Source organism: Herpailurus yagouaroundi, unplaced genomic scaffold (genome assembly GCF_014898765.1).
Source record: "Herpailurus yagouaroundi ecotype Mexico unplaced genomic scaffold, PumYag 141, whole genome shotgun sequence".
Lineage (NCBI taxonomy): Eukaryota > Metazoa > Chordata > Mammalia > Carnivora > Felidae > Herpailurus > Herpailurus yagouaroundi.
This window is the reverse complement of record NW_024412396.1, coordinates 3,431,438-3,457,262: the sequence shown is the minus strand read 5'-3', so window position 1 is coordinate 3,457,262 and position 25,825 is coordinate 3,431,438. Positions and strand designations below refer to the sequence as shown.

At 51.2% G+C, this 25,825-nt stretch overlaps 3 protein-coding genes across 7 annotated transcripts; 1 reads left to right on the top strand and 2 right to left on the bottom strand.

Annotated features, from left to right (window-relative positions):
* Positions 1–3,672: 3,672 nt before the first annotated feature.
* Positions 3,673–8,666, bottom strand: IRF9 (interferon regulatory factor 9). Of its 2 annotated transcripts, XM_040476742.1 has the most exons (9): positions 8,193–8,330; positions 7,744–7,924; positions 7,245–7,428; positions 6,862–6,992; positions 6,690–6,771; positions 6,515–6,586; positions 5,298–5,639; positions 4,262–4,377; positions 3,673–4,106 (listed from the first exon to the last, which is right to left on the bottom strand). In XM_040476742.1, exons 1-9 carry the CDS (start codon positions 8,303–8,305, stop codon positions 3,978–3,980), a joined length of 1,350 nt encoding a protein of 449 aa, XP_040332676.1. In that variant the 5' UTR covers positions 8,306–8,330; the 3' UTR covers positions 3,673–3,977. The 2 variants fall into 2 exon arrangements, with proteins under 2 accessions (XP_040332676.1, XP_040332677.1); XM_040476743.1 differs by lacking the exons at positions 3,673–4,106; positions 4,262–4,377 and adding an exon at positions 4,384–5,200 and having other exon boundaries at positions 8,193–8,666.
* A 680-nt stretch (positions 8,667–9,346) lies between these two features.
* On the bottom strand, positions 9,347–21,767 carry RNF31 (ring finger protein 31). Of its 4 annotated transcripts, none has more exons than XM_040476739.1 (22): positions 21,659–21,767; positions 20,577–20,990; positions 20,343–20,489; positions 20,036–20,191; positions 19,733–19,801; positions 19,558–19,633; positions 19,151–19,328; positions 18,087–18,489; positions 17,600–17,890; positions 17,095–17,343; positions 16,804–16,989; positions 16,486–16,692; positions 13,405–13,578; positions 13,223–13,321; positions 13,048–13,137; positions 11,761–11,875; positions 11,527–11,645; positions 11,141–11,254; positions 10,934–10,991; positions 10,119–10,215; positions 9,599–9,767; positions 9,347–9,489 (listed from the first exon to the last, which is right to left on the bottom strand). In XM_040476739.1, the coding sequence occupies exons 2-22, from the start codon at positions 20,766–20,768 to the stop codon at positions 9,436–9,438; spliced, it is 3,243 nt and encodes a 1,080-aa protein (XP_040332673.1). In that variant the 5' UTR covers positions 20,769–20,990; positions 21,659–21,767; the 3' UTR covers positions 9,347–9,435. The 4 variants fall into 4 exon arrangements, 3 of the variants coding, with proteins under 3 accessions (XP_040332673.1, XP_040332675.1, XP_040332674.1); XM_040476741.1 differs by having other exon boundaries at positions 17,095–17,292; XM_040476740.1 differs by having other exon boundaries at positions 17,600–17,887.
* Positions 21,768–21,796: 29 nt separating this feature from the next.
* On the top strand, positions 21,797–25,537 carry PSME2 (proteasome activator subunit 2). Its single transcript, XM_040476746.1, has 11 exons — positions 21,797–21,931; positions 22,242–22,274; positions 22,690–22,752; positions 22,989–23,075; positions 23,178–23,208; positions 23,295–23,392; positions 24,425–24,493; positions 24,650–24,717; positions 24,880–24,934; positions 25,232–25,318; positions 25,410–25,537. Exons 1-11 carry the CDS (start codon positions 21,884–21,886, stop codon positions 25,488–25,490), a joined length of 720 nt encoding a protein of 239 aa, XP_040332680.1. The 5' UTR covers positions 21,797–21,883; the 3' UTR covers positions 25,491–25,537.
* The last annotated feature ends 288 nt before the right edge of the window (positions 25,538–25,825 follow it).

Sequence of the window (25,825 nt, the reverse complement as noted above, 5' to 3'; positions counted from 1 at the left end):
GCAAAGGTCCTGAGGCAGAAATGTGGTGGGTTCAAGAAGCCTGGAACAAGAATGGCAAGCGGTGAGGTTAGAGAGGAGGATAGGGGCCACAGCACAAGGACCTTGGAGGCCACTTTAAGGATCTGGGCTTTAACTCTGAATGAGTTAAGAGCCAATGGAGGGTTTTGACTGACATGATGAGATTTATGTGTTAAGGGGATCTCTATTGTGTTGGAAATAGGCTGAAGGTGGACAAGAGTGGAGGAAGAAAAGAAGATGTGGAAGGAAGCAGAAAGAGGTGTGAGAGATGATAGTAGCTTGTTCCAAAGTGTTAGTGGTAGGGGCATCTGGGTGGCTCAGTAGGTTAAGCATCTGACTCTTTTTAAAAAAATTTTTTTACATGTTTATTTTTGAGAGAGAGAGACAGAGCATGGGTAGGGGAGGGGCAGAAAGGGAGAAGCAGGCTCCAGGCTCTGAGCTGTCAGCACAGAACCCGATGTGGGGCTCGAACTCATGAACTGTGAAATCATGACCTGAGCCGAAGTCAGATGTTTAACCAACTGAGCCACTCTAGCACCCCATCATCTGACTCTTGATTTCGGCTCAGGTCATGATCTCACAGTTTGTGAGTTCAAGCCCTAATTTTGGCTCTGTGCTGATAGCACAGAGCCTACTTGGGATTCTCTCTCCCTCTCTGTCCCTCCCCTGCACTCTCACTATCTCAAAAATAAATAAGAAAACATTAAAAAAAAAAAAGTGTTAGTGGTAGAAACAGAGAAAACTGGTCAGATTCTGGATAGATTCTAAAGGAATAATGACAGGATTTGCTGATGGCCTGGATGTGGATTATGACAGAAAATGTAAGAGGACATGATATAATCATAAATGGGATAATCCAACCAGAAAATGTAACAATTATAAATATTGATGCACCTGGCATGCGAGGACCCAAGTACATAAAGCAGTTAATAACAAACATAAATGAAGTGATCAATAGTAATACAATAATAGTAGGGGACTTTAACCCTCACACCAATGGACAGATCATCTAAACAAAAAATCAATACGAAAACAGTGGCTTTGAATGACACATTGGACCAGATGGATTTACCAGGTATAGTCAGAACATTCCGTCCTAAAACAGCAGAATACATTCTTTTCAAGTGCACATGGAACATTCTCCAGAACAGATCACATATTAGGCCACAAAACAAGTCTCAACAAATTCGAAAACATCAAAGTCTTTTTAGTATCTTTCCTAACAACAACACTATGAAACTAGAAACCAACCACAAGAAAAAATCTGGAAAGACCACAAATACATGGAGGTTAAATAACATGCTATTAAACAATGAATGGGTCAACCAAGAAATCAAAGAGGAAATTAAAAAAATACATGGAGACAATGAAAATGAAATATAAAGAACTGATACAACACCAAAAAAATAATCTAGTTAAAAAAATAGAAGACATGAGCAGACATTTCTCCAAAGACATCCAGATGGTCAACAAATACATAAAAAGATGCTCAGCATCACTCATCATCAGGAAAATGCATATCAAAACCACAATGAGATCTCACCTCACACCTGTCAGTATTGCTAAAGTCAAAAACACAAGAAACAAGGAAAGGACGTAGAGGAAAAGGAACCCACCGTCCCTGTTGGTGAGAATGCAAACTCATGCAGCCACTGTGGAAAGCAGTATGGAAGTTCCTTAAAAAATTAAAAATAGAACTACTATATAATCCAGTAATTCCACTACTACAAAGAATACGAAAGCACTAATTCAAAAGGATGTGTGCACCCCTATGTTTATTGTAGCATTATTTACAATAGCCAAGATACGGAGCAGACTAGGTGTCCATCGATAGATGAATGGATAAAGAAGTGGTATACCTATACATTAGTATATTATTCATCCAGAAAAAACAATGAAATCTTGCCATTTCCAACAACACACATGGATCTAGAATATATGCTAAATGAAATAAGTGAGTCAGAGAAAGACAAATATCATTTGATTTCACTCATATGTGCAATTTTGAGAAACAAATGAACAAAGGGGGAAAAAAAGACAAACCAAAAAACAGACTCTTAACTATAGAGAACATATGGTTCCCAGAGGGGAGGTGGGTGGGGGGATGGGTGAACTAGGTGGAGATTAAGAGTACACTTATCACAGGGTGGGTGCCTGGGTGGCTCAGTCGGTTAAGCATCCGACTTCGGCTCAGGTCATGATCTCATAGTTTGTGGGTTCGAGCCCCATGTCGGGCTCTGTGTTGACAGCTCAGAGCCTGCAGCCTGCTTTGGATTCTGTGTCTCCCTCTCTCTCTGCACTTCCCCCACTCATGCTCTGCCTCTCTCTCCTTCAAAAATAAACATCAAATAAAAAATTAAAAAAAAAAAAGTACACTTATCACAATGAGCACTGAGCAATGTATAGCACTGTTGAATCACTATATTGTACCCCTGAAACTAATTTAACACTGTATGTTAACTAGACTGGAATTAAAATTATAAAGAAAAGAAATAAAATGGAAGTCAAGGAGACAGCAAGTGCAAAGAAGAAAGGCCAGGAGGAATCTTAGAAAATCAAGGGCACAATAGGCCTTGCGTACCTGTGCACCCAGTACCTGCTTTCTTCCCTGCTAATGCAGATTCCTGTTTGGACTCTTGGCTTCTCGGGAGGATGATGGGCAAGACTGAAGAGAACGAAGGTCCAAGGAGGCAGAAAGGCTCAAAAGCAGCACTGAAGTTTGTCAAGTGAGACAGCAAGAAGATCCTTGAGGATCCAGGCATCTAGGCTTGATCACATAGGTGAGCCAGGGAAGGCTTATAAGAGGGAAAGGACAGGAAAGTCTGGTCTGGGAGGCTCCTCTTCCTCCAAGCTGGTGTCACATATAGGAGGGGGGAAGCTGGATGCTGTGGCAGTTGGTTAAGTGGGGACTTACGTCTGAACTAATCTGCTGGATGTGAATGGAGAGGTAAGATGACAAGTTGCCTGTAAAGGAAGAACTTCCAGTTTGGTGGCAAAATAAACACAGGGGGTATGGGAAAGAAGTGTCAGTTGCTTTAGGGCCCTCACATCTCAGCGAAGAGAGTGTTGGTGACATGGCAGTCTAGGCCACATGGTCTTTGGTGGGGTCTAGGTAGAGCGAGGAAACCAGTTTGGGAGTCCCCTTATGTTAGGGCGACAGTGCCCCATATACTGGGAGAAGAGATACCAGAGCCTGGTCTGCCCTCAGCACAGGAGGCACAGAAGCTCTTTCTTCCCTCTGATTTCCCCTCCCCTCCCAGACCCCAGCACCTCTAGTCCATAGTTTGAAGTCAACTTCAAGTTCTCCTGTTCATTTAGACCTCCAGCCAGAGTCCAACCCTAAGCCGCTTGTAAGGCCCGAATCAGAGGCCTCTAGCCAAGAACCGTGGAGCCCAGATTTTTCCATGTGAAGTTGGTGGCTACAGCAGCTGTAGGCTGTGCTCTTCTGGGTGGCTAACCTCAATCCTCTCCCCAAACTCAGAACCCACAGAGGCCAGACAGCTTCCTAGCCAGAAGCTGCAGGTGGAGGAGGGGAAAGGGGCCTGGAGAGGTCAGCAGGAAGAAAACCCAAGTACACCGCTCTGAAATTACATCTCTATCACTTCCCTGTGACCCCTGCTACCTACCTTTTCATCCAACAAAGCAGATAATGACTCCTCTTTCAATAAAGTTTTATTTTAAATCCCCAGTGAACATCTAAGAAGAAAATATAAAGTGCTTGGCTTTAGGGTTGGGGGAAGCAGGAAAGGTCCTCTGAGTTCACACCATTTGGACTTTTCCCAATTCAGTTTCTCAGAAATGAAAGAGGGTATATCTCAAACTTAAAAAAAGGATAAAAATCATCCTTCAGTTCTCCACCAGCCAGGTACACGAGCAGTTCAAGGACACAACCATCATAGACAACCACCAAGAATGATCACCAAGGGAGCCAGGTCAACAGTGTGGAGAATGAGTTTCTTTCAAAGGAGATAGGAGGAACAGAGCGAAGAGGAGGAAGGCGGGTCTCCCAGGCTCTGCAGCAGGGAGAGAGTGGCTGCCTGCTCCTCAGGAGCCTCCTCCAGTAAACGTCGGGCAAAGGCCTGCTCCATCTGTGCCAGGAAAGGTGGGGGAGAGGATCATGAGCACAGCTGGGGCAGACATACCCCCAGGAGCTCCTCCCTGCCAACCAAAGGCCCTTCTCCACCTGGAAGCCCCTACACCCCACTCACACAGGCAGGCTAGTCTTCCCTTGCCCTGAACTCACCTGCACTGTGATAAGACTCTTCGGGGTGTGGCTGGGGCCAGGGCTCTCCTCCCAGAAGTTCAGAGTCACCTGGAACTTGGGTGGGGGGCCCAGGCCCTGGAAGTACCTGGCCAGGTCTGATGAAAGAGAAAGGATCAAGGGTTGGAAGAAAGAAGGCAGAGGCCACAGGCAGGGAGGGAATAGAGAGGAACCCATCATGGAGAAAGAGGGGTGGGTGTGGGGCCAATTGGAGACCAAGGCCAGAGCGGGAGCTGCAGGGTCATGGCTGTTGCCTCACACCAGGAGGGATGCCAGCAACTAAGCTGCTACTCACCCATGTGCAAGTAGGAAAAGGTGCCCCCTTTTCAAGTAAGAAGTATTTAGAGGTAACCGATTTTTATACACCCTCAAAGCTCTCTGCTGGAAGAGCTTAGAGTCCTCAAGGCAGCAGCCTGGGCTGCTAACACAGAAGTGTCCCCACCTCTATTGTCTGCTTGCACCCTCCCTGCCGAGGGCATGCGTGGCCCTGCAACACTCCCACTCTGTGTCCCCTGTACTCCTGGCCTCCACTCCCAAGGTGAGATTTAGAGGTGAATGGAGGCAGGAAGTGGAATCCCAGGCAGGGGCGGACGGGAGAAGGACAACCCGAGGAGCTGCCCGGGGTGCAGCAGAGCTAGTGTGTGGGAGGTGTGCGAGCTCTCCCAAATATGGGGTCGGCCTGTGCAAGTGCATATGCAGGAGAGGGCCGCGAGGTGCACCTTCCCGTTACTGCATGCTGCCATGTGGTGGCAGTCCCCAACATGTGACTCGTGTGCTGAGCTGCATCCGAGCCTCATCTTCCGAGACCTTGGCTGGGGAAGGCTGGCTGCCAGACAGCTGCCAGGGCTGAGCACAGGGCCCCACAGGATGTGTGTGCACCGCTCACGTGCAGGGTGCCATGCCTGGGCTGTAACGAAGGATCTACTGGAAGGAACACAGGGTGGTGGCAGAGCCTGCAAGGTCCCAGGGGGTCCTAAGAGATGGGGGCAGGGGCTCAGCTCAACTGGAACAGGCTCACCTCTGCAGAAGTAGGTGGTTCTGAAGAGCTCCACGCACTCATTGCTGGGCAGCAGATGCGGGCCTGGACCGGGTGGCGCCTGGGGCGCGTTCCAGGAGATGGGGATGGGGCAGAGACGCTGCACAAAGAGGCCTCTGGAGTTGCTGGCCACTAGGACACCTCTCTCGATCTGGCTCAGCAGGCGCTGGGTGGGCTCTCGTGGGTCAGGCTTGGGAAACACCACCTGCTCCATCCCATACTGGGAGCCTGAGGGCTCAGCCACAAGGCGGCAGTCCAGGCTCTGCACCTGGGCTTCGCCCACCACGCGCCCACCGTAGATGAAGGTAAGCAGCAGCGAGTAGTCTGCGAACAGAGAACGGCCAGCTGCACCAGTGCTTCACCCCAGGGGTCCACCCGGCCAGCACCAGGTCCTGGGGAATGAGGAGGGGCCACTGGCAAACCCCACATCCTCATTTTGCTGGTGAGAAACGTGAGGCCCAGAGGGAACACAAGCAAGGGCAGGGGTAGCAGTCTGACCTTCTGTGGTTAGAGAAGGCACTTCCCTCCCCATCTGCCCTCTCACCAACCCTACCAGCCAGGGGGCATCCTGTGAGGCTTTGCCATCACTCACAAGGGTAGCTGATGCCCACTGAGGCCTCAAGGCTTAATGCCCAGGGTCTTACGGTTTATAAGAAGGTCCCGAAGACTAGGTCTCCACTTGACCCACAGAAATGAATGTCTCAAAGTGAATTTCCAGGGAACAGAGTGCATAGGGGATACTTTTTAAATAAAAAGTTTATTTATTCATTTTGAGGGGGGCTGCAGAGAGAGAATCCCAAGCAGGCTAGACGCTCTCAACTCAGAGCCCAACGCCAGGCTCAATCCCACAAACCATGAGATCATGACCTGAGCCAAAACCAAGAGTGGGACGCTTAACCAACCGAGCCACCCAAGCGCTCCCTTCACTCATCCCCCCCCTTTCTTAAGTTTATTTATTCATTTTGAGAAAAAGGGGGGGGGAGGGAGGGAGAGAGAGAGAACACGAGGAGTATTTTTGAGAAGTGAGCTGTTGGGAGGTTGGAGTCTGCCCAGGTGTCCCGCCTAGAAAGCAATGCCTCTGTCTGGATAAGGTGGGCCCTGTTTCCTGCAAGCCCCGACATCCTTGATAATGCATGTGTAGCTACAGGGAGACAACCTGGGGGGACAGAGAGCAGAGAGGAGTCAGAAACACCACACACCTGAGTCTGGAGGAGGCAGACTCTCCAATGACACCTGATCTCCTTGGAAAGGGGCTTCTGTTGTGTCTGTACCTATAAGGGAAGCAGAGGCATGTCATTCAGATGGGGACTGGGGAATCCAAGGGCCAGAGGGAGTGGCTGTAGGGGAACAACACAGAGGCAGGGGAGGTGGTACCTTCCTGAGGCTCAGGGCTGTTGCTGCTGCTGCTGCTCCCAAATTCTGAATGGCCTGCTTCCCCACTGGCCCCCACCTCCTCCTGCAGACACAGTGTCTATTCGTTGGCTGACCTCTCCCCTAGTTTACTCTCCTGCCCTCAGGCCCACTCCGTTCCCTCCCCAGCTCTTACGTTTTTGAGGGGGTCCTCAATCAAAGAGGGACTGAGTATGCAGTTCTTTGTGGTACCCTCATCCTCTTCCCTCTCAGAGGACACAGAACTGTAATGTCGCTTTGATGGTGATTTCTGGGTCCCTGGCTGGGCTGTGGAATATTGTGGAGGGGGAGAAAGGTCAGAGCCTTAAGTGGGAACAGAGGGTAAGGTAGAGAGGAGACAGTGAAAGAATATGCAGGACCAGGCAGGGGAACGTGGGTAGGAGTACCCCAGGGACAGGGCAGAACTCTGACTGAGGGGCCTGGAGGGAGGCCCACCACCCTCCCAGAAACCTCCTATCTCCATCCTCCCCCTGTCCACGTCTGCTGATTCTAGGAGCGGCTGGGCAAGGGGACACCCACCAGGGAGGGTCCCCGATGGCAGCAACCGATACACCTTGTAGGGCTCAGCTCCATCCCTATGGCCATTTTCAGGAACCTCCTCAAATTCGGGGCTCTTGTTGAGAGCACAGCGCAAACGAGTCTTCCAGATAGCAGGGCCTTCTGTGTCTCCCTCCTTGTACTTCCCCTTAAATATCGCCCATGCCTGAGAAACACAGGAAGTAAAGAGGAGACAGCATGTTACCCTGCCCAGCTGACCCTCTCCTACAGCCGGCTGCGGGCACCTGCGGCCTGAGCACCTGCACAGAAGGCCCAGTGCTCAGGTCCCCGCTCTGCTGCTGCTGTCTTGAAATCCTCAACAATTTTTGAATTTTCATTCTGTCTTGGGCTGTGACGACAATGCGGCTGGCTCTACCCTCCCATCTCCCCTTTATCTGAAACCCAGGCAGACCTCTTGAGGGTGAGAGATTGTGTCTACTCCACCCCTTCCTCGGAGGGGCTGGTTTCCAGGCCCATTCACCTTGAAGAAAGCGGCATCCTGGTCCTCCCGGAAGTCCTGCTTGCCTGCATGCTTCCAAGGAATCCGGAACATGGTCTTAGCTGCATCGTCCCAGCACACCCCCGGGAACTGCCCGCTCTCCACTTGCTCCACCACCCAGTTCCGCAGCTTTCGGGTGCAGCGTGCCCGGCCCGATGCCATCCTGGGGACAAGAGCAGCAGGCAGCATCAGTGGAACTGATACTTCAGGAGGGAACATCTGCAGAGATCCTGACCACTGGGGTTGGATTCTGGCAAGGGCCCCCAGAGACCCCATCCACCTTTTGCCTGTGGACATTTCTCACAATTCCCTGAGGCCAAACCGTTTCTTTCTGCCATCACTAGTAACCAAAAAACACACCCTAACATCCCAAGCTCCGACAACTGGAAGGAAACCCTAGGCGCTGGTCTTAAAACTGTCTTAAAACTGACTTTTCAGGAATCTGTTGTCTGGAAGAGAACTCCCTTGGTGTGGTTCCTGGAGAGAGGCCCGGTCTCTGCCCCAAGCATCTGCGAAGGCAGTATCTGTTTGCAAGATGCTTCATAGATCCCTCACCCACCACCCCCACAACCTATCCTTTGACCCCCATCTGTCCCCTCCTCTTGCCTCTGGGGTAGGTGGGGCAGAGCTCCAGCGGAAGTGGGCAGGGCCAGAAAGCAAGAAAACAAACAGGGTCAGCTGGAGCCGGGGCTGACTTCCCTGAACAACCCACAGCAGGGACCTCCTGTTCTTTGCCTATAGGGCTGGGGACATTGGTCCCCAGTCACTCTCTCACTCAGGCCAAACCCCCTGTGTCCTGGCTCACAGGCGGTCTGTATATTCCTGTTTGGCAGAGGGGCCCCAGGAGCCCCCGCCCCCCCCCACCTCCAATCCGGCGGGGCCCTCTAGCTCTAGACCCACGCTGACATCCGAATGTCCGCTGATCTTACCTGAGCGGCTTGCTGGCTGTCCCAGGACCCAGCTGACCTCAGCTCGGCAGCCGTCTAGGCAGCTTCCTGATCTCTCCGCCCCTTTCTACAGTCCCCACCCTAAGTTTCAGTTCTCCTCCAGGAAGGGCCTTTTCTCAGAAATCACGTGGCTTGAGCTGCAGGGCAACGGCTTGCCGCCAGGGGGAAGCAGCATCTGAGAACCTCACTGTTGGAATCCCGCTGTCGGACACAAGAGGGCCCCCTTCCCGCTCAGGCTCAGTCCCCTACTCCCTTAGATGCTCTTTGATCTCTGTTAACACTACTGCTTCCCAGGGAGGCCAGTGTCGTGGAGTCTGGCCTGAGGCCTCTGGCTAGCCCTGTACCACCGGTGCATCTGTGTTCCCCCATCGTGCCTGCTTGGTGTCTATTAGGTGACCTCAAATATCAACTGAATTCCATGAAAGAACAAAGGAGGCAGGGGAGGAGAATGCCCAGGCCAAGGGGCTGGCTGGGGAGATGGGCTCCTTGGCCATCCATGGTGTCAATTCCTTCCTAGCCCTGAGTCCAAGAATGGTCAGGCGGTAGGCTGCAGGTGACCCTTTCGGCAAAGCTGTGTTCACCCCCCTCTTTCCCTGGTGCCCCAGATGGTGGGGCCAGGAAGAAGGACCACCAAGAAGCCTGGGCAAGGAGATGCCTCTTTATTGGTGCTGGAGCTGTTCCTGAGGAGGCTGGGCCATGAGACCTTCATGAGGATCCTTGCCCTCAGCTACTTCCTCCTGCGAGGGATACTTTGTCCCAAGGGCACTTCTTCCATCAGCTTCTGCAGAAGGAGAGAGATGATACTGGAAGTTTAAAACTCAGACACAAGCTGGACAGGGGACTTCTTTCTAGAGTGTGGGGTCAGAGGCGAGGCTGGAGGGAAGCCTTACCTGTAACAGGCGGGCGTGGTAGGCAGGGGCATCTTCCCCAGCTGCTGGCTGAGGGCGCACATGCAGGTAGCGCTCAGCAGCCGTCTCCAGCTCCTCCACCTCATACAGGGTGGCTGGGTCCAGTGAGTGGGCATTGATGAGACTCACAAGATACTCTTTGTAGTGTGCCCTGGGGAGATGACAGGGTGGAATATTTGTTCTTCCATTTGGCTAGTATTAACTGAGTGTGCCCAACACCTTGCTGGGCACTGGCATACTGAGACGAACAAGACTGACAACTCTTCCCAGTTGCGCTTGTAGGCACTGTCCCCCTGTGCACACCACCTGCTATTACCTAGCCATGCCCTTGCCCAGAGAGCCCTTCCCTCACTTTCCCGGCAGGACCTACTACTCCCAGAGACCTCCTTTACTACCCATGTGTATCCTCAGCCCTCCTGCACGTCCCGCCCCGCCCCCCCCCCCCCCCCCCGCCCCCCCCCCCCACCGCCCCGCCCAACACTATGCTCCTGCTGATACTCACTGGCAGAGGCCAGCATGGCCAGCTGGAGTCTCCTTGCCACAGGCTTCATCCCGGAACCCATTAGGAACCTCCTTCTGCTCCATCACTCGGCAGCCACCTAAGAGTAAGGGAAGGAAGGGACCCTTTTGTTGGGAGGAGGTCGCTGACCACAAAGCCCCGGGAGAACTGGGGTATCAATGGAGGCATGGGAGGCAGCCTCCAGGGAAGGGACTGCTTTAACAGTGATAGTGGTGGGGAGGGATGCACTTAGAGATACCATCGCAACAGACCAAGTCTGATAACAGAAGCAGGGGCCTTGCTGGCCCTGCTTTTATCTAGGCTTGCTTTGGGTCCATAATCACATACTCTCTCTCTTTTTTTATTATCACATACTCTCTTGGGACAACTCTTCTGGTTGCGATTTAGCTCTTGCCCAGTTAACTTAGTCTGTGAAGGTCTTACTTTATGGAAATAAGAGGTGGGGTAGGTTAGAACCATATGTAACATCTTTCTGTCACCCTCATGGAACCTAAAACAGTGCAACTAGAAAGTCTCATTAAATACTGCTTAACTAATGAATCATCATCCTTTGGGAATGGGAGAAGAAAATTAGTATTAACTGCTAGGCCCTCAGGTAAAATAGCTTAGCTGCAAAGGAGATATTACTCCCATGTCACAGAGGAAGAAACAAGGTCCAGAGAGGTTAACTTGCTAAGAAGCCCACAAGTAAGCACAGGATGGACTCTGACCACAGACCCAACTGTCCCCTTTACCCACCATACAGTGGAAGCCCAGCCCACCCTCACCCCTTCTCCAAGGCTTGTCCTGACACTCACCACCAGGAACTGCCCGGGCTCCTGCTGGGGGCTCTGTGTTGAACATGACATTATTGTCCTGAGGAGGGGCAGATGGATGGGCATTAGGATCCCCTTGATGCCAGCCCACTGAATTTCCCAGCACAGAACCTTTCCTTTCTTGCCACTCTGAGCCCTGCCTCCTAACCTGGGCAACTCACAAACCCAGCCAGGCTGGCCACCCCTGACCTGTAGCAGCTTCTGGAGCCGGAGAGCAGTCCAGTCCCGCAGGTAGAAGAGGCAGTCCCGTGGGTGGTGGCCATGTAGGGACTTTTTCACCCTGCAGTTAGGGTCTGGACATTTCTGGCGGAAACCCAGATGGGAGAGAGGAAGTTGGAGACTGTTGGGGTCCTGGCTTCTCAGAACCCCTGCATGAGGGGTGTAGGGATGGGGGAAGATGGAGACATTGGAGGGTCTGGAGCAAGTGAAAGGGGAGAGGGGACAGAGAGAGGTGCTTTACACCCCACTGGCTTCCTCTTCTCTTCCCCTAGGCGACTCCTCAATGTCTTTGTCCCTCACACCCAGTAGCAGCCTCCCACCCTTCTATCCCTTCCACCCCCATTCTCTGGGCTCACATTCTTGGCGTAAAAGGCATTGTAGCAGCCACTGCAGAACTGGTGGCGGCACTGGGTGCAGTGAAAGTGCATGCAGCCTCCTCGGGCCAGAGCGTACGAGAACTTGCACTTGGGGCAATCTGTAAGGTACAGCAGGTCAGGGCTGGGGCTGTCACTGCTCCACAAGGTCCTCAGGAAGAGAGCCACTGGCAGTGACATACGAGTGGGCACACAGGCCTAACAGGACAACCTTACCAATGCCGTTCTCCTGAAGATACATGGCCAGGCCCTGGGCCTGGTACTCTGGGTCGTTGGTGCGTTTCCAGTTCTGGAAATCCTCACAGCTCCGGCCTCGGTGCTGCTCCTCCCACTGCGGGAGGGAAAGCAAGCTTCACATGAAAACCCCACCCCGGGCCCTTCTTAAGGGCCACCCCTCCTCTCAGATCTAGAGGTCCCTGGCTTTGTTTATGGCACTGCCATTCACCATTTGCTCCAATCTCAAACTGAGGGGCCAGCCTTGGTTCTTTGGCCTCCTCATACCAACACATGTTCACCGGCAGGTCTTATTCCCACCACCCAGGCCTATCTCAACCCTGTCCCCTTTTTCTTCATCCCTCCTCTGGCCATTCTACTCCAGGCCAGGTCAGGTGTTGCCTCAATTAGTGGTCTCTCTTCCTCCATTCCTGCTCCCCTATGGTGCATGCTCCACCCTGCAGCCAAAATGTCTTTCAGAGTGTAAGGCAGGCAGCTTCAGCAGTACTGGGAGTGTTCTAGTTGTGTGTGTGGTTTGTTTGGGGTTTTTTTGGAGTGTTCTAGTCTTGAGGTCTAGTGGTAGGGTCTCAGGTATTCATTTTATTAACGTGTTTTGTAACAGAGAGAACTTTTTGGTATCAAACATTAAACTTTTTAGAATATGTGCTGCCAAAGTGAGCACTCAAATATTAAACTTTTTTCAGATATTAAACCTTTTAACAGGTAAATGAAAGAGTATCACCCCTAGCTTCGTCTTAGAATAAAAGGCAAATACCTTCCTCACTTGGCCCCATGGCCTCTCCTGATCTGGCAGCTAGCTCCTCTCTGACCACCCACCACTCTCACCCTTGATCTTGGGGCTCCAACCACACACCACTTTTTCTGACTTTGGCCTTTCCATGTGTTGCTCTTTTTGTCCTGAATATCTTTTGCATAATTGCCTTCTTCTTAACTTTCAGGCCTGAGCTTAAATTAAACCATTTGAGAGAAGACTTGTCTGACCTCTCCATCCTAAGTAGGTCCATTCTGTTATTCCTAATCTCAGAGTCCTGTGTTTTCTTTGTAGAATTTAATGCCACGTGTACTTATGCTCTCTCCCTTCCTTCCTCCTTTACCTTACCTTTCTTTCACTGCCCCTCCTCCTCAGCCTCCCTCCCTCCTTTCCTGGAGTCTGTAAGCTCTTTGAGCCCGGAGTTCATGTCTGTTCTGTGCTTCAGCACACCCCAAGTCTGACATAGGACCTGCCAGCAGCTTTAGCAAGTTATTTCTGAAAGGATGAATGTGCCTCACCTGGCGCTTACAGCGCACACAGAAGGTCTGGTGACACTGGGGACATGTCGCCTCCAGCTGCTCTCGTTCATATATGAAGCCAAAGGAGCACTGTGGGTGCAAGAGCATAAAGCTATCTCAGGCCTGACCTGGCACCTCCATCCCTCCAGTCAGCTGCCCTGGGTAGGCCACTTACTTGGGCACACCACAAGAACTTGGGGTCTCGCATCAGCACACCCTCAGTCAGCTTCTTGTGAAATAGTGCATAGGCATCTGGCTCCAGGCTCTCCCGAAGCTGAGGACAGGATGCAGAAGTGGTGGATGGGCAGGGTTCCTGTTCAAAGCCCAAGGCACCCCAAGTCCTAGGGACTGAAGTACCTGAATGTCAAGGGTAGAGAAGTAGCTGAGCAACTGTGTGTCATCGGTGAGGTCAGGGCGGCCACAGGCAGGGCACACCATGTCTGTGATGTGCTTCTCCTTCAAGGCGATGGTGAAGTGCTGGCGAAAGCAGTCAGGACAGATGGTGCACTCACAGGAAGTCAGGGCCTGCATCTATAGGGTGAGGCAGGGAGAGGAGGGGGTCTGAAGCCATAGCCGCCAGCCTGGGGAAGAGGCATTAGCCAGGTGTCCACTGAGAAACCAGGGTCTAATTAACAACCGGGCAAGGTAGCAACCCTTAATGCCAACAAGTGCCTGGCAGGCAATCCAAATGTCTAAAGACTGTCATTAGTTGGAAGAAAAGAGAACGGTGAGGCCTAAATAAATGGAAGACTGCCCTCCAAAGGCATTCACATTCAATTAAAAGGAAACAAACAAATAACATTTCTGAACTGACAAAACCATACAGATGGAGAACAGGCTAGATATTGTCAGGTGATAGGAGAAAGGGAAGAAAGTTACAACTATAAAGAGGTTGCATGAGGGAGTTCCTTTGTGGTGATGGAACAATCTGTGTCTCAGTGGTTACATGAACCTGTAAGTGGAATAAAACTGCAGAGCCACACTCACACATCCATGTGAAAAATGAACAAGATCTGCAATCTTGCTAACATTGTGCCAATGTTTATTTCCTGGTCTTGATACAGTACAATAATTATATAAGATTATATATTTATATTTATATATTTATATATATATTATATAATTATATAAGATGTCATCATTGGGGGAAGGTGGGTAAAGAACACACAGGACTTGGGAAATAATGAACTATTGGGACCTCATCAAAATGCAAAGTTTTTGCACAGTGAAGGAAACAATCAGCAAAACTTAAAGGCAACCGATGGAATGGGAGAAGATATTTGCAAATGACAATTCAGATAAAGGGTTAGTATCCAAAATCTATAAAGAACTTATCAAACTCAACACTTGGTGAAGAAATGGGCAAAAGACATGAATAGACACTTCTCTAAAGACATCCAGATGGCCAACACATGAAAAAATGCTCAATATCACTCATCATCAGGGAAATACAAATCAAAACCACAATAAGATACCACCTCAACCTACCAGAATGGCTAACATTAACAACTCAGGCAATAACAGATGTTAGAGAGGATGCAGAGAAAGAGGATCTCTTTGCACTGCTGGTGGGAATGCAGACTGGTACAGCCACTCTGGAAAACAGTATGAAGTTTCCTCAAAAAATTAAAAATAGAACTACCCTATGACCCAGCAATTGCACTACCAGGTATTTATCCAAGGGATACAGGTATGCTGTTTCAAAGGGGCACATGCACTCCAATGTTTATAGCAGCACCATCAACAACAGCCAAGGTATGGAAAGAGCCCAGATGTCCGTCAATGAATGAATGGATAAAGAAGATGTGGTATATATATACAATGGAGTATTACTCGGGAATCAAAAAGAATGAAATCTTGCCATTTGCAACTATTGGAGGGAACGAGAGGGCATTATGCTAAGTGAAATTAGAGAAAGACAAAGACAAATATCATATGACTTCACTCATATGAGGACTTTAAGATACAGAACAGATGAGCATAAGGGAAGGGAAGCAAAAATAATATAAAAACAGGTAGAGGGACAAAACATAAGAGACTCTTAAATATGGAGAACAAATTGAGGGTTCCTGGAGGGGTTGTGGGGAGGGGGGATGGGCTAAATGGGTAAGGGGCATTAAGGAATCTATTCCTGAAATCATTGTTGCGCTATATGCTACCTTGGATATAAATTAAAAAATAAATTAATAAAACACACACACACACAGGACTCTACTATTTTTACAACTTCCTGTGAATCTACAATTATTTTATTTTATTATTATTGTTTTTAATATTTATTTCTGAGAGAGACAGAGCACGAGCAGGGGAGGGGCAGAGAGAGAAGGAGACACAGATCCAAAGCAGGCTCCAGGCTCCGAGCTGTCAGCACCCACCAACCTGACACACACCAACCACAAGATCATGACCTGAGCCAAAGTCGGACGCCTAACCAACTGAGCCAGCCCAGGCACCTCTACAATTATTTTAAAATAAAGAGTAAAGGGGTGCCTGGGTGGCTCATTTGATTAAGTATCCAACTCTTTTTTTTTTTAATTTTTTATTTTATTTATTTATAGTTTATTTATTTTTGGGACAGAGACAGAGCATGAACGGGGGAGGGTCAGAGAGAGGGAGACACAGAATCCGAAGTAGGCTCCAGGCTCCGAGCCGTCAGCACAGAGCCCGATGCGCGGCTCAAACTCATGAACTGTGAGATCATGACCTGAGCCAAAGTCAGATGCTTAACCGACTGAGCCACCCAGGTGCCCCAAAGTATCCAACTCTTGACTTCAGCTCATCATCCTTGACTTCACCCTGCATCGGGCTCTGCACTGACAATGGGATTCTCTCTCTCCTCTCTTGGCACCCCCTGCCTTTCTCTCAAGATTCATTAGTAAACTTTAAAAACAAAATTTTTTTAAAAAAGAAAAAATAAAGAGTAAAACGATAACAAAAAACACACACAGCCAGCATAAATAAATTGGTAATTAAAAAAATTATTGGTAATTTTTTTTGGTGTGCCAATGGTATTTGTGGGCATGTTTTCAAAGACTTTTACCTTTCAGAAATATATACTGAAGTATTTATAAATAGACTGTAAGAGTTGTTTCAAAATAATCTTCTGTGTAAGTGGAATAAAGACTGGCCATACACTGATAATTGCAGAATCTTAGTAATGATACATGGGGGCAGCGGGGGGTGGGCACGGAGAAGAAATATACTATTCTACGTATGAAACTTCCCATAGTGGAACAGTAAAAAAAAAAAAAAAAAAAAAAAAAAGTTGGGGGGGGTGGGAGGTAGCCTATTCCTGCCCTCCCCTTCCTAGAAACTGCTGGGAGCACATGGGCAACTGCAGAGCAAAAGACAGGACAAGAGACAGGGGAGACAAGAGAAGTGGAGCAGGGCCCAAAGGGAAGAGTCATTCTAAGGCCGTCCCAGAGGGAAGAGGCTTACCCGGTTGCGAGGCAGGGTCCAGCCACACACAGCACACTCCTGGGCCAGCAAGCGGCGCAGGAAGGCCCGGTCCTGGCTGTGCCTCACAGCTTCCACCACATCGCCCAGCTCATAGTTCCTGGGTGTCTCCTGCAGCAGTGACAGTGCCAATTCTGCCCGACCCCAGCTGGGGAGCGCATAGACTGCCAAAAGCCGTCTGACCAGACTCTGCAAGGTGATTCAGGTGGAGAGGGAAGAAGTGGCTGTCAGGCCCCAGGAGTCCTACCCCTGGGCCTTTCCCGGGCTCCTCTAAGTGGATTCTTCACCTCCTCCCAGCACCTGCTTGTCTGGCCCATCCCAGGAAGGGGTGGGATCAGGGCCCTTGTCCCAGAGACGCTGATGGAAGGGCTCTAGGCGCTGGCGCTGTAGCTCAGTCAGGGCCCGTGCCACATCACCACCATGTTGGAACAATGCTTGAAGAGACCCCTCTTCAGGCCCAAAGCCCAGGGACCGGAGCTCCTGCACCTGAAAGTTGGGGGTAGAGAGGAGTGAAGAGGGAAATGGCAAGCAAGAGCGTGTGAGAAGCTCTGAGACCCACAACCCTGCCTGCCCTGTCAGCACAGCCGGTACCTTCTTGCGCCGGGCCCTCACACACTCTTCCACAGCTTCATCAAGATTGCCATGACGATCCAACCAGGCTTTCCGGGCTTCCTGACAGGAAAAGGCACCCAGGCCCGGGTCCTGCTGTGCAGCCAGCTCGGCCACCATCTCCAGCACGTAGGGCAGCTCTGAGCGCAACCACTGCAGGGGCACCTCAGTGCCTGAGTACTGTAGAGCCGAGAAAACCTCCTCTGGACAGGCACCTGCAGCTTCCCCTTCCTAAGGCACAGTCCCACCCAGACAGATGGCCCATCAGGAAGGGCACCTTCCACCCACCCTCAGCCCAAACCAAAATGCTGACAGTGGTTGAGTTCAGACATATGGATCACGTGAGCACCGCACAGCATACGGGCGGTGCTCAATAAGAGGCAGCTGCTGCTAGTGACTAGGTTTACAAGAACTTGTATTAATCAACTGCAGCCCCTTCTTTACCCCATTAGTTCAACCCTACCTCATCCCAGGCCCAAATCCTCACCCGGATCTTGATCACTAGTTGGAGACCTTCCTCACGCATCTTGTCTTGACGCTGCTTCTCAGGGTCCCCACAGGAACTGGGCAGGGGGGCACTGAGGCGTCGTGGAGGCCCTGGCTCAGGGAGTTGCTCTTCCAAAGAGCTGGCCTGGGGCTGGGGGGCGTGCGGTACTGGGACGGGGCTGCTGGTCCGATTGCACATAGCACACACCCAGCCAGGGCCAGAGTTGCAGAAGGTACAGTGGATACAGTACCAGACTGAACTCTGGGCAGAGGAGAGCAAAGTATCCCCCTGCTGGGAAGGCAAAAAGAATTATCCAACTGAAAGCTGGCTGAGGCTCAAGATGGAAATACAGACAGGTTTGGGAGGGGGGAGGGTGGAAGATTCAGAAGAACTGAAGGAAAACAGGAGATGAAGGGGTCGAGAATGGCCTGTGGTAACAGGTGCAAATAAAGAACGGGGACGGCTGGGAAGGCCAGGAACAGGTTACCTGAAGGGGCTGCAGGCAAATGCCAGTATCCCGAGAATCCACCACCAAGCTAGGAGGCTGAGCCAGCCGAGGTCGCTCACATATGGCACACAGCACAGCTGCCGCCTCATTCTCAAAGGTGCAGCTTTGGCAGGCCCACCGACCCCGTGCAAGTTCAGATTCTAGGCCCCCAGCTCCTTGGGAACCTTCCATTGTCAGCCCCAACCCCTTACAGCCTCGGGGCCGATCACAGGCCACACAGAGCACTGCCCAAGATTCATTTAGCATGGCACAGGCAGCACAGTGCCAGGGCAGACGGGCATTTGCAGTATCAGAGGAAGCTTTCAGGGGAAGCACGAGAGAGCTGTCTCCCAGGGCCAGCAAGGAGGCTGACTGAGGCCGTGGTGATGCTGAGGCAGGTAAGCTGTAACGAAAAAGCAGAGATGGTCTGCTGAGGGGGCCCTGGTGCCTGGGTCCCTTATTCCCAGGCATCCCTCATTCTCTGTGTGACAATACAAGCCCTGTCCTTTGTGCATGTTGTTCTCTGTCTGGAATGCTCCATACCCATAGACTGTTCAACATTTAATTATATCTTAGGGGCACCTGGGTGGCTCAGTTGGTTGAGCCTCGGACTCTTGATTTTGGCTCACAGTCTGAGTTTGAGCACCATGTTGGGCTCTGTGTTGACAGCATGGAGCCTGCTTGAGATTGTCTCTTTCTCTCCCTCTCTCTCTGTCCCTCACCTGTTTGTGCTCTCTCAAAATAAATAAACTTAAAAAAAATTATATCTTAAAGTTCACATCTTGTGATAGCTATCCCCCTAACATAGGGCCTGACCCACACTAGGTGCTTAAAATCCTACTGATTGAGCTGATCCTTTAGGCTAGGTTACTCCTCTTCCTACCTATTTGCACAACATCTGGCTGTGACTGCTACTTGCTTCATATGTATGTCTGTGACCTCTTGCAAAGCAGTAACTAACTGCCTTCTATGAAGCAGCTTTTGGCAGAGAAACTGACACATAGTACATAAGTAATTCTAAGTTCTCTTAACTTCATTCCCACTCAGAAGAGAAGATCTCTTACCTGGGGGTCAGGCAGGTGGTCTGTGGGGCCCCAGGCAGGGTCTGGCGGAGGTGATGGGCACGGGATGGGTGTCCATGGAATAGACGATCACAAGCCGGGCACAAGGCCTGTTTACAAGTTGAACAGTGCAGCGTGCCTGGCGCAGAGCCACAAAGGAAGCAGGGACCAGGAGTGGAGCCTGGAGAACAGGAGAGGAAAAACTGAACATCCTTTTGAAAGAGACCAAGTTAATCTGAATTTGCTGAAGGGAACAAATTACAAACTACTATTCAACATATCCAGACCCAAGAAAACAATTTTAATCTCTTTTTAAAGGCAAAAAGGATAAACAGAGGAGGGCCCCAAATTTCCATCAATATGGTCTACTAAAAACTGCCCCCCACCTCCCATTACAGGATGAATAATACCTGGGGCAGAGGGTGTGTTGAGGGGGCCAGGAGCAATCTCTCTCAGCAAGGGGGCAAACTCGGAGAGCTTCAGTATCTGAGAAATAAAGGGCAGGGAATGGGCAAGAGTTTGGGGACACACAGTCCCACAACCCCATCCCCTTTGTTCATCAGGTCTTAAGAGCCCCATCCCTACCTTTTTTACATCATCTTCAACCTTTTCTTCCAGCAGCTGCTCCAGTGCTTGTTGTCTTGGGTGAGTATTCTGCAAACAAGGTAAGAAGAGTTCCCACCTAGAGCCCTAGGACAAGGTCCTCCCTCAAAGCCCTGGTCTCCCAACATCCACAGGAAGAAGAGTATGGGGAGTTTCCAGGTTGCTATGTGGGCTATGCCCATGGTTCAGCAGCATGAGGGTCCGCAAGACTGCTTGTGGAGTTAGGCTGGGCTCCCCAGGCCTGGTGTTTAAGTCCTCAGGACTAGAGACACCTCAACATCTCACCTGTAACAACAGGCTGAGCTCTGTCCGAAGCAGCAGTACTTCCAGTGTGACTGTAGCAACTTGATGCTCATCTGGCTCCTTCTGCCCCTCAGGGAAACTCAACCCATCTGGCTGCTCCTCAGTGTAGCCGTATAATCGCAGAACATCCCGGCCCCCCTACCACACATTCAAACCAGTCACCACCAGGCAGGCCCCCTTCCCACTAGGGCTGGAGCCCTCCCCATTAAGCACAGCGTCAGGCCCTTTCTTACCAACCCCCCAGCCCAGGCCAAGTCCCTTTCTCCCATAAGGGGCCCAGAGGCTTCACCTGAACAGCATCCACCGTACTGCGAAAGACAGGGTTATTAAACTTGACCCCGCGCCAGTACCGGGGCCGCTGAGGGCTGAGGAGGTTGCGGCCGTATTTCTCCAGGATGTTCAGGGCCGTGGACAGGGTGTTGAGGTAGTTTCGGGGCTGGGAGCAGTCAGAGAGCGGAGAGCTGTGAGCCCCGCCCAGGCCTCAAGTCCTACGTCCCCTTCCCGAGCGGGGGCCGGGCCTCACCTCCCCATGAGCATTGCAGCGGACCAGGCGTGCGGCGTCCAGCTGCAGGTAACGGGCTGCTGGCGGTAAAGACGTGACCAGTAGCGGCTGGAGTTGCTCCAGGGAAAACACCTGCCCGGAATCCTTCCTCAGGGCGCTCGCCAGCTCCTCGCGGGCCGCCAGGAAGGCCCTCTCCTCCTCCTCCCCCGGCATCCTGAGACAGGAGTCAGCCCCAGCCCCGCCGCCCGCCAGGACCTGGCGCAGGCTGTGCACTGCCTGAGCGCTGCCCCTCCCGCCCGGTGTCGGGCTTCGTGGCCTGACTAGGTCGACGAAGCCACCCCAGGTCACTCAGGCCACGGTCACTCTTCAGTCCCGGGCCCCGCGCCAGTGTTAGTCGGGAACAGGAAGTACTAGCAAAGAGGGCGGGATTGCAACCTGGTTTCAGGGGAAGGGGAGGGGTTTAAGTTTAGGACAGGCTGGGGTCAGGAAATCAGGGGGCGTGGGCAGGAGGGAAGTCAGGTCCCAGCCAATGAAAAGGGCAAATGGTCCCTGACTCCGCCCCCAGAGCATCTCGGCCTTAAATTCCAAACTAGCGCCCCTCCCCGCCTTCCTCTAGGCTGGTTCCGCCCCTTCCCGGGTAGCCCTAGGCGAGGGGTTACCTTATTTCCCTCAAAGCCTTCTCTATTTAGACCAGTCGGCTTTGCTCTGGTCCCCACCGGGAAAGCCCCGCTCTGTAGGGACTCCACTCTGGCCGGTCTGGGCCCCACTCAAGCGAGTCCTGCCCTTTCTCCAGCCGCCCTTCAAGGCAGGGAACCCTCCCGGAGGAATCCCCCGAGACTGCTCCCTTCCATATCCTGCTATCCCTTTTCAGCCCCAGGCCCGCCCTCCCACTTCTCCCATCCTGATCCCTCTCTGGGCCCTCCTTGCAGTTGAGCCTTCTAGAGGGAGCCCCACCACTGAACACCCCCTTTTCCCCACTCTCCTACCCATCCCACCTCAACCCTGGATTTTCCCCGGACCGCCCTTGCCCTTCCCTGCAAGCCCCTCCCTTTCTCCGAGGGACAGCCCCGGTACTGTCTCCGCGGTCCCACTTTTATACTAACCCCTCCCTCGGACAGCCCCTGGGCTTGTGACCGAGTCCGTACCGCCTTTACTACTCGCAGCAGGCTGAGAATGACTGAGGGGCTCCCTACAGTTTGCAGACTGCCAGAGGGAGGGGGAAAAGAAGGAAGGGGGCGGGGCCGAGGGGGGCGGGCCTGGACGTGCGGAGTGAAAGCGAAAGGCCGGGCAGAGAGCCGGGAGACCGGAGATCTTGCAACTGGAGCAGCATGGCCAAGCCTTGTGGGGTGCGCCTGAGCGGGGAAGCCCGCAAACAGGTAATGGGGGATCGGGAAGCCAGGAAAGGGTCGGGGAGCCCTCCTGGCTGGAGGCCAGTCTGGGTGCTCCAGGGGACCAAGGCCGTGCCAGAGAACTCCCCCAACCTTTTCTTAGTGCTTTCACTTCTGCCGGGGGATTCCCAGATTCCTGTCCTCTGACCAGTCTCTGCACTGAGCATGAGCTTCCAGGGAAATCTGGCTTGTGGTAGGAAAGGCCTGAGCCAAGTTGGAGGGCATCCCTTTGTGGGTGGGATCTTACTCTTGACAACTGAGACCCTTAACCAACATCCGGGTACTGCTCTCTGTGCAGGTGGATATCTTCAGGCAAAATCTTTTTCAGGAGGTAAGTCTTCTAGATTCAAGCGGTTTGACTCGGAATCTTAGACCAGTACTTGAGGGCCGCAACCTCTCAGACTGACCCCCAGACCCACCCTGGGCCCTCCTTCCTTCCCTTCTCAAACCTTTACCTAAGGCTAATTATTCGTCTCCCCCTTTAATTTGACCCCTCTTAATGTTCTCTCCACTTCTGCCACTTCCTCTCCCCTCTTTTGGTGTAGAAGGGAAAAGCTGTGGCCCCAAAGCCCTAACCTTGGTTCTGCCACTTCCCAGCTTGGGCAAGTCCCTTCACTTCTTATGGCTTCAGTTTCCTTATTTGTAATTATTGGAGTCAATGATTTACAAGGGCCCTTCCAGTCCTACTTCTCAGACATCTCTTGAGCATCTTCTGAGATTCCCCACCCTTGCAATGTAACCCACAGGCAGAGGAATTCCTCTACAGATTCTTACCACAGAAAATCATATACCTGAATCAACTCTTGCAAGTGAGTAGTGTGGGCCCTTCTCACTCCATCCCAAGGCCTCTCTCCTCTCCACCCAACCCCTCCAGCGAACAACTGGGCTCAGCCTGCAGAGAACAGTTATGAGTAGTGGACTGGAAATGGTAGGATGGGGTGAGGCCTGAGCCTAGACAGTGGGTGGGTGGGCTGTGTGGAGGGAAGATTGTGACTCAGAATGAGGGGAATAGGCTGGGCAGCTGCTGACGCTGAGCTCTGTGCAGGAGGACTCCCTCAATGTGGCTGACCTGACCTCTCTCCGGGCCCCACTAGACATCCCCATCCCAGACCCCCCACCCAAGGATGATGAGGTGAGGCACTCAGTGTGCAGGGGTCAAACTAATCCAGGTGGGGAGGATAACCCTGCAACCTCCAAGACATTTCTAAAGCTGTTGTCCCCCTTTTTACCTTAGATGGAAACAGATAAGCAGGAGAAAAAAGAAGGTAAGAGAGGAAGGGGTGGCTAGGGAAGAGGAAATGGCACATTGACTGTTGGGTGAGAAGGGGCCTGAATGCCCTCTTTTTCACAGTCGCTAAGTGTGGCTTTCTCCCTGGAAATGAGAAGGTTCTCGCCCTACTTGCCCTGGTTAAGCCAGAAGTGTGGACTCTCAAAGAAAAATGCATTCTGGTAAGCCTGGGAACTGGGGGAAAGAGAAAGGGAAGAAAAGCCAGGCTAGACCCTAGTCTTCAGAGATACAAGTCCTTCAACCAGTCCTTCAACCTTCCTCTTGCTGAAATAGGAAACTTCCTCTGTGCCTTGGGGTTAGATAGTTTGTGTTCTCATTCTGCTAGACCTCTGATACCACAGTGGTGTCTCTGTAATCAGAGACTGTGCTGTACCCACCTCCATAGTGTCAGAACCCACCTCTGTACCAGGTACACCATGCAGGTGCTATGCCATAGTGAGTTGGGGGCTTGGGCCCTCGAGGGAGACTGCTTGGGTTCAAAGCCTGACTCTGTCACTTACCTAGCTGGTGACCTTAAATAAGTTCCTTGGACATTTTGCCACTCAGCTTTTTCATCGGCTAAGCGGGTACAATAAGAATATTTTGGAAGACTGCTGTGAAGATTTTTTTTTAACTCTTTAATGTTTATTTATTTTGGGGAGGGAATGAGAGAGACACAGCATGAGTGGGGGAAGGGCAGAGAGAGAGGAGACAAAGAATCCCAAACAGCCTCCAAGCTGTCAGCACAGAGTCCGACGCAAGGCTTGAACCCATGAACTGTGAGATGGTGACCTGAGCCGAAGTTGGACGCTCAACTGACTGAGCCACCCAGGCACCCCTGAATATTTTTTAATGTTTATTTATTTTTGAGATATAGAGAGAGTGGGGGAGGGGCAAGGGGAGAGGGGATCTGAAGCAGGCTCCACTCTGACAGCAGAGAGCCCAATAAAGGGCCCGAACTCACCAACTGTGAGATCATGACCTGAGCCAAAGTCGGATGCTTAACTGAACCACCCAGGCATCCTAAGACTGCTGTGAAGATTAAATTACATATATATATATACATATATATGTATATGTATATATATATATGTATATCACAGTAGCTGGCATATAATAAGTGTTCAATTAAATATAGCTATTATTAGGAAGTGGCGGTAAAAGTAAGAACCCAGTACGTTTGTTGAATGATTCCTACATGATCATTAATATAGGTGATCACATGGATCCAGCACCTGATCCCCAAGATTGAGGATGGAAATGACTTTGGGGTGGCAATCCAGGTAAGAAAACTGTGTGTGAGGACATTGAGAGCAGGGAGAGACTTGGGAAGTGAGGGATAGGAGCTAGACATGAACTAGGAGGAGGAGGAAGATGGTGAGTGAAGGACAGAGGAAATGAAGTGTTTTTCTTGCCTCCCATCTCTTTCGTTGCCATAGGAGAAGGTGCTGGAGAGGGTGAATGCAGTCAAGACTAAAGTGGAAGCCTTCCAAACAACCATTTCCAAGTGAGGGCAGCTGGAGGGCCAGAAGAGGGGCTAAAGGAACATTTCTTTGGGATTGCCAAAGCTGGGCGGTTCCATCAGGATGATGGAGGGCTTTGGGAAGGTTCTGAGGGTATCTCTCTCTCTCATTACCCATTCTTGTCATTATCCCCTTGCTTTTGACAGGTACTTCTCAGAACGCGGGGATGCTGTGGCCAAGGCCTCTAAGGAGACTCATGTAGTGAGTGGATAGTCCACCAGTCTTTTAGCTGAGGTGGGGCAAGGAAGAGGGGATAGAGGTCTTCCTTGTCTGTTTTCTGATCTTCCCAATGTAGAGAATATTAAACCAAGAGAATTGGCTAGAAAAACTGATTTGGCTTCAAAACCTTGACCCTTTTCTCTGCTTGATCCTGTGGGATTCCATTTCTTGGTGCTGAGAAGGGACTCATCCTCAAGTTACCTATTCCCTATATGGGGAAACCAGATTAATGTCCCAGTCTCCCATGGGGCTGACTCAGCTTTGCCTCCCACATCCCAGATGGATTACCGGGCCCTGGTACATGAGCGAGATGAGGCAGCGTATGGGGAGCTCAGGGCCATGGTGCTGGACCTGAGGGCCTTCTACGTGAGTGTGGAGTAAGCCCCTAGGGGAGAAGGTTGAAGGGGATAGGGGAAAGGCCAAGAACCTGACTGCCACCCTTCTGACCTTCTTCCAGGCTGAGCTTTATCATATCATCAGCAGCAACCTAGAGAAAATTATCAACCCAAAGGGTGAAGAGAAGCCATCTATGTACTGAGCCCAGGGCCAGAAGGGAAATAAATGATCTATGCTTTGTGTGGATTATCTCTGGTGTGTGTCATTCATTCAAAAAGCATTTATTGAGTGCCACCTATGCAGCCACTGGATGTGAATGTGGTGGTGGGAAAGACAGGGGATGTCATAATGGCAAAGATGAATGGGAAGCCCATCCTGTTCTTAAGAAGTCATCCTAAAGAACAGAGTGGAAATTGTGACATGTCATGACAGCTACACAGATAGCCCGTATTTGGGGATTTCACAAGATTATTTCCATCTAGGGGGCTCATGAGTGCCTACTGGAAGAAATGGCTTTTGCGAAGACCCCTTATAGGG

Coding starts and splice junctions, on each gene's coding strand:
- IRF9 (XM_040476742.1), bottom strand. CDS start 8,305: ATGAAGCATCTTGCAAACAGATACTGCCTTCGCAGATGCTTGGGGCAG. Junction 6,993..7,244: donor GCCATCGGGGACCCTCCCTG/GTGGGTGTCCCC, acceptor AATATTCCACAG/CCCAGCCAGGGACCCAGAAA. Junction 5,640..6,514: donor TCTGCCTCCTCCAGACTCAG/GTGTGTGGTGTT, acceptor CTCTGTTCGCAG/ACTACTCGCTGCTGCTTACC.
- RNF31 (XM_040476739.1), bottom strand. CDS start 20,768: ATGCCGGGGGAGGAGGAGGAGAGGGCCTTCCTGGCGGCCCGCGAGGAG. Junction 20,192..20,342: donor GTACGGTGGATGCTGTTCAG/GTGAAGCCTCTG, acceptor AATGTGTGGTAG/GGGGGCCGGGATGTTCTGCG. Junction 17,891..18,086: donor TTTGCCTGCAGCCCCTTCAG/GTAACCTGTTCC, acceptor TTGCCTTCCCAG/CAGGGGGATACTTTGCTCTC.
- PSME2 (XM_040476746.1), top strand. CDS start 21,884: ATGGCCAAGCCTTGTGGGGTGCGCCTGAGCGGGGAAGCCCGCAAACAG. Junction 21,932..22,241: donor GCGGGGAAGCCCGCAAACAG/GTAATGGGGGAT, acceptor CTCTCTGTGCAG/GTGGATATCTTCAGGCAAAA. Junction 23,076..23,177: donor CCCCACCCAAGGATGATGAG/GTGAGGCACTCA, acceptor TTTTTACCTTAG/ATGGAAACAGATAAGCAGGA.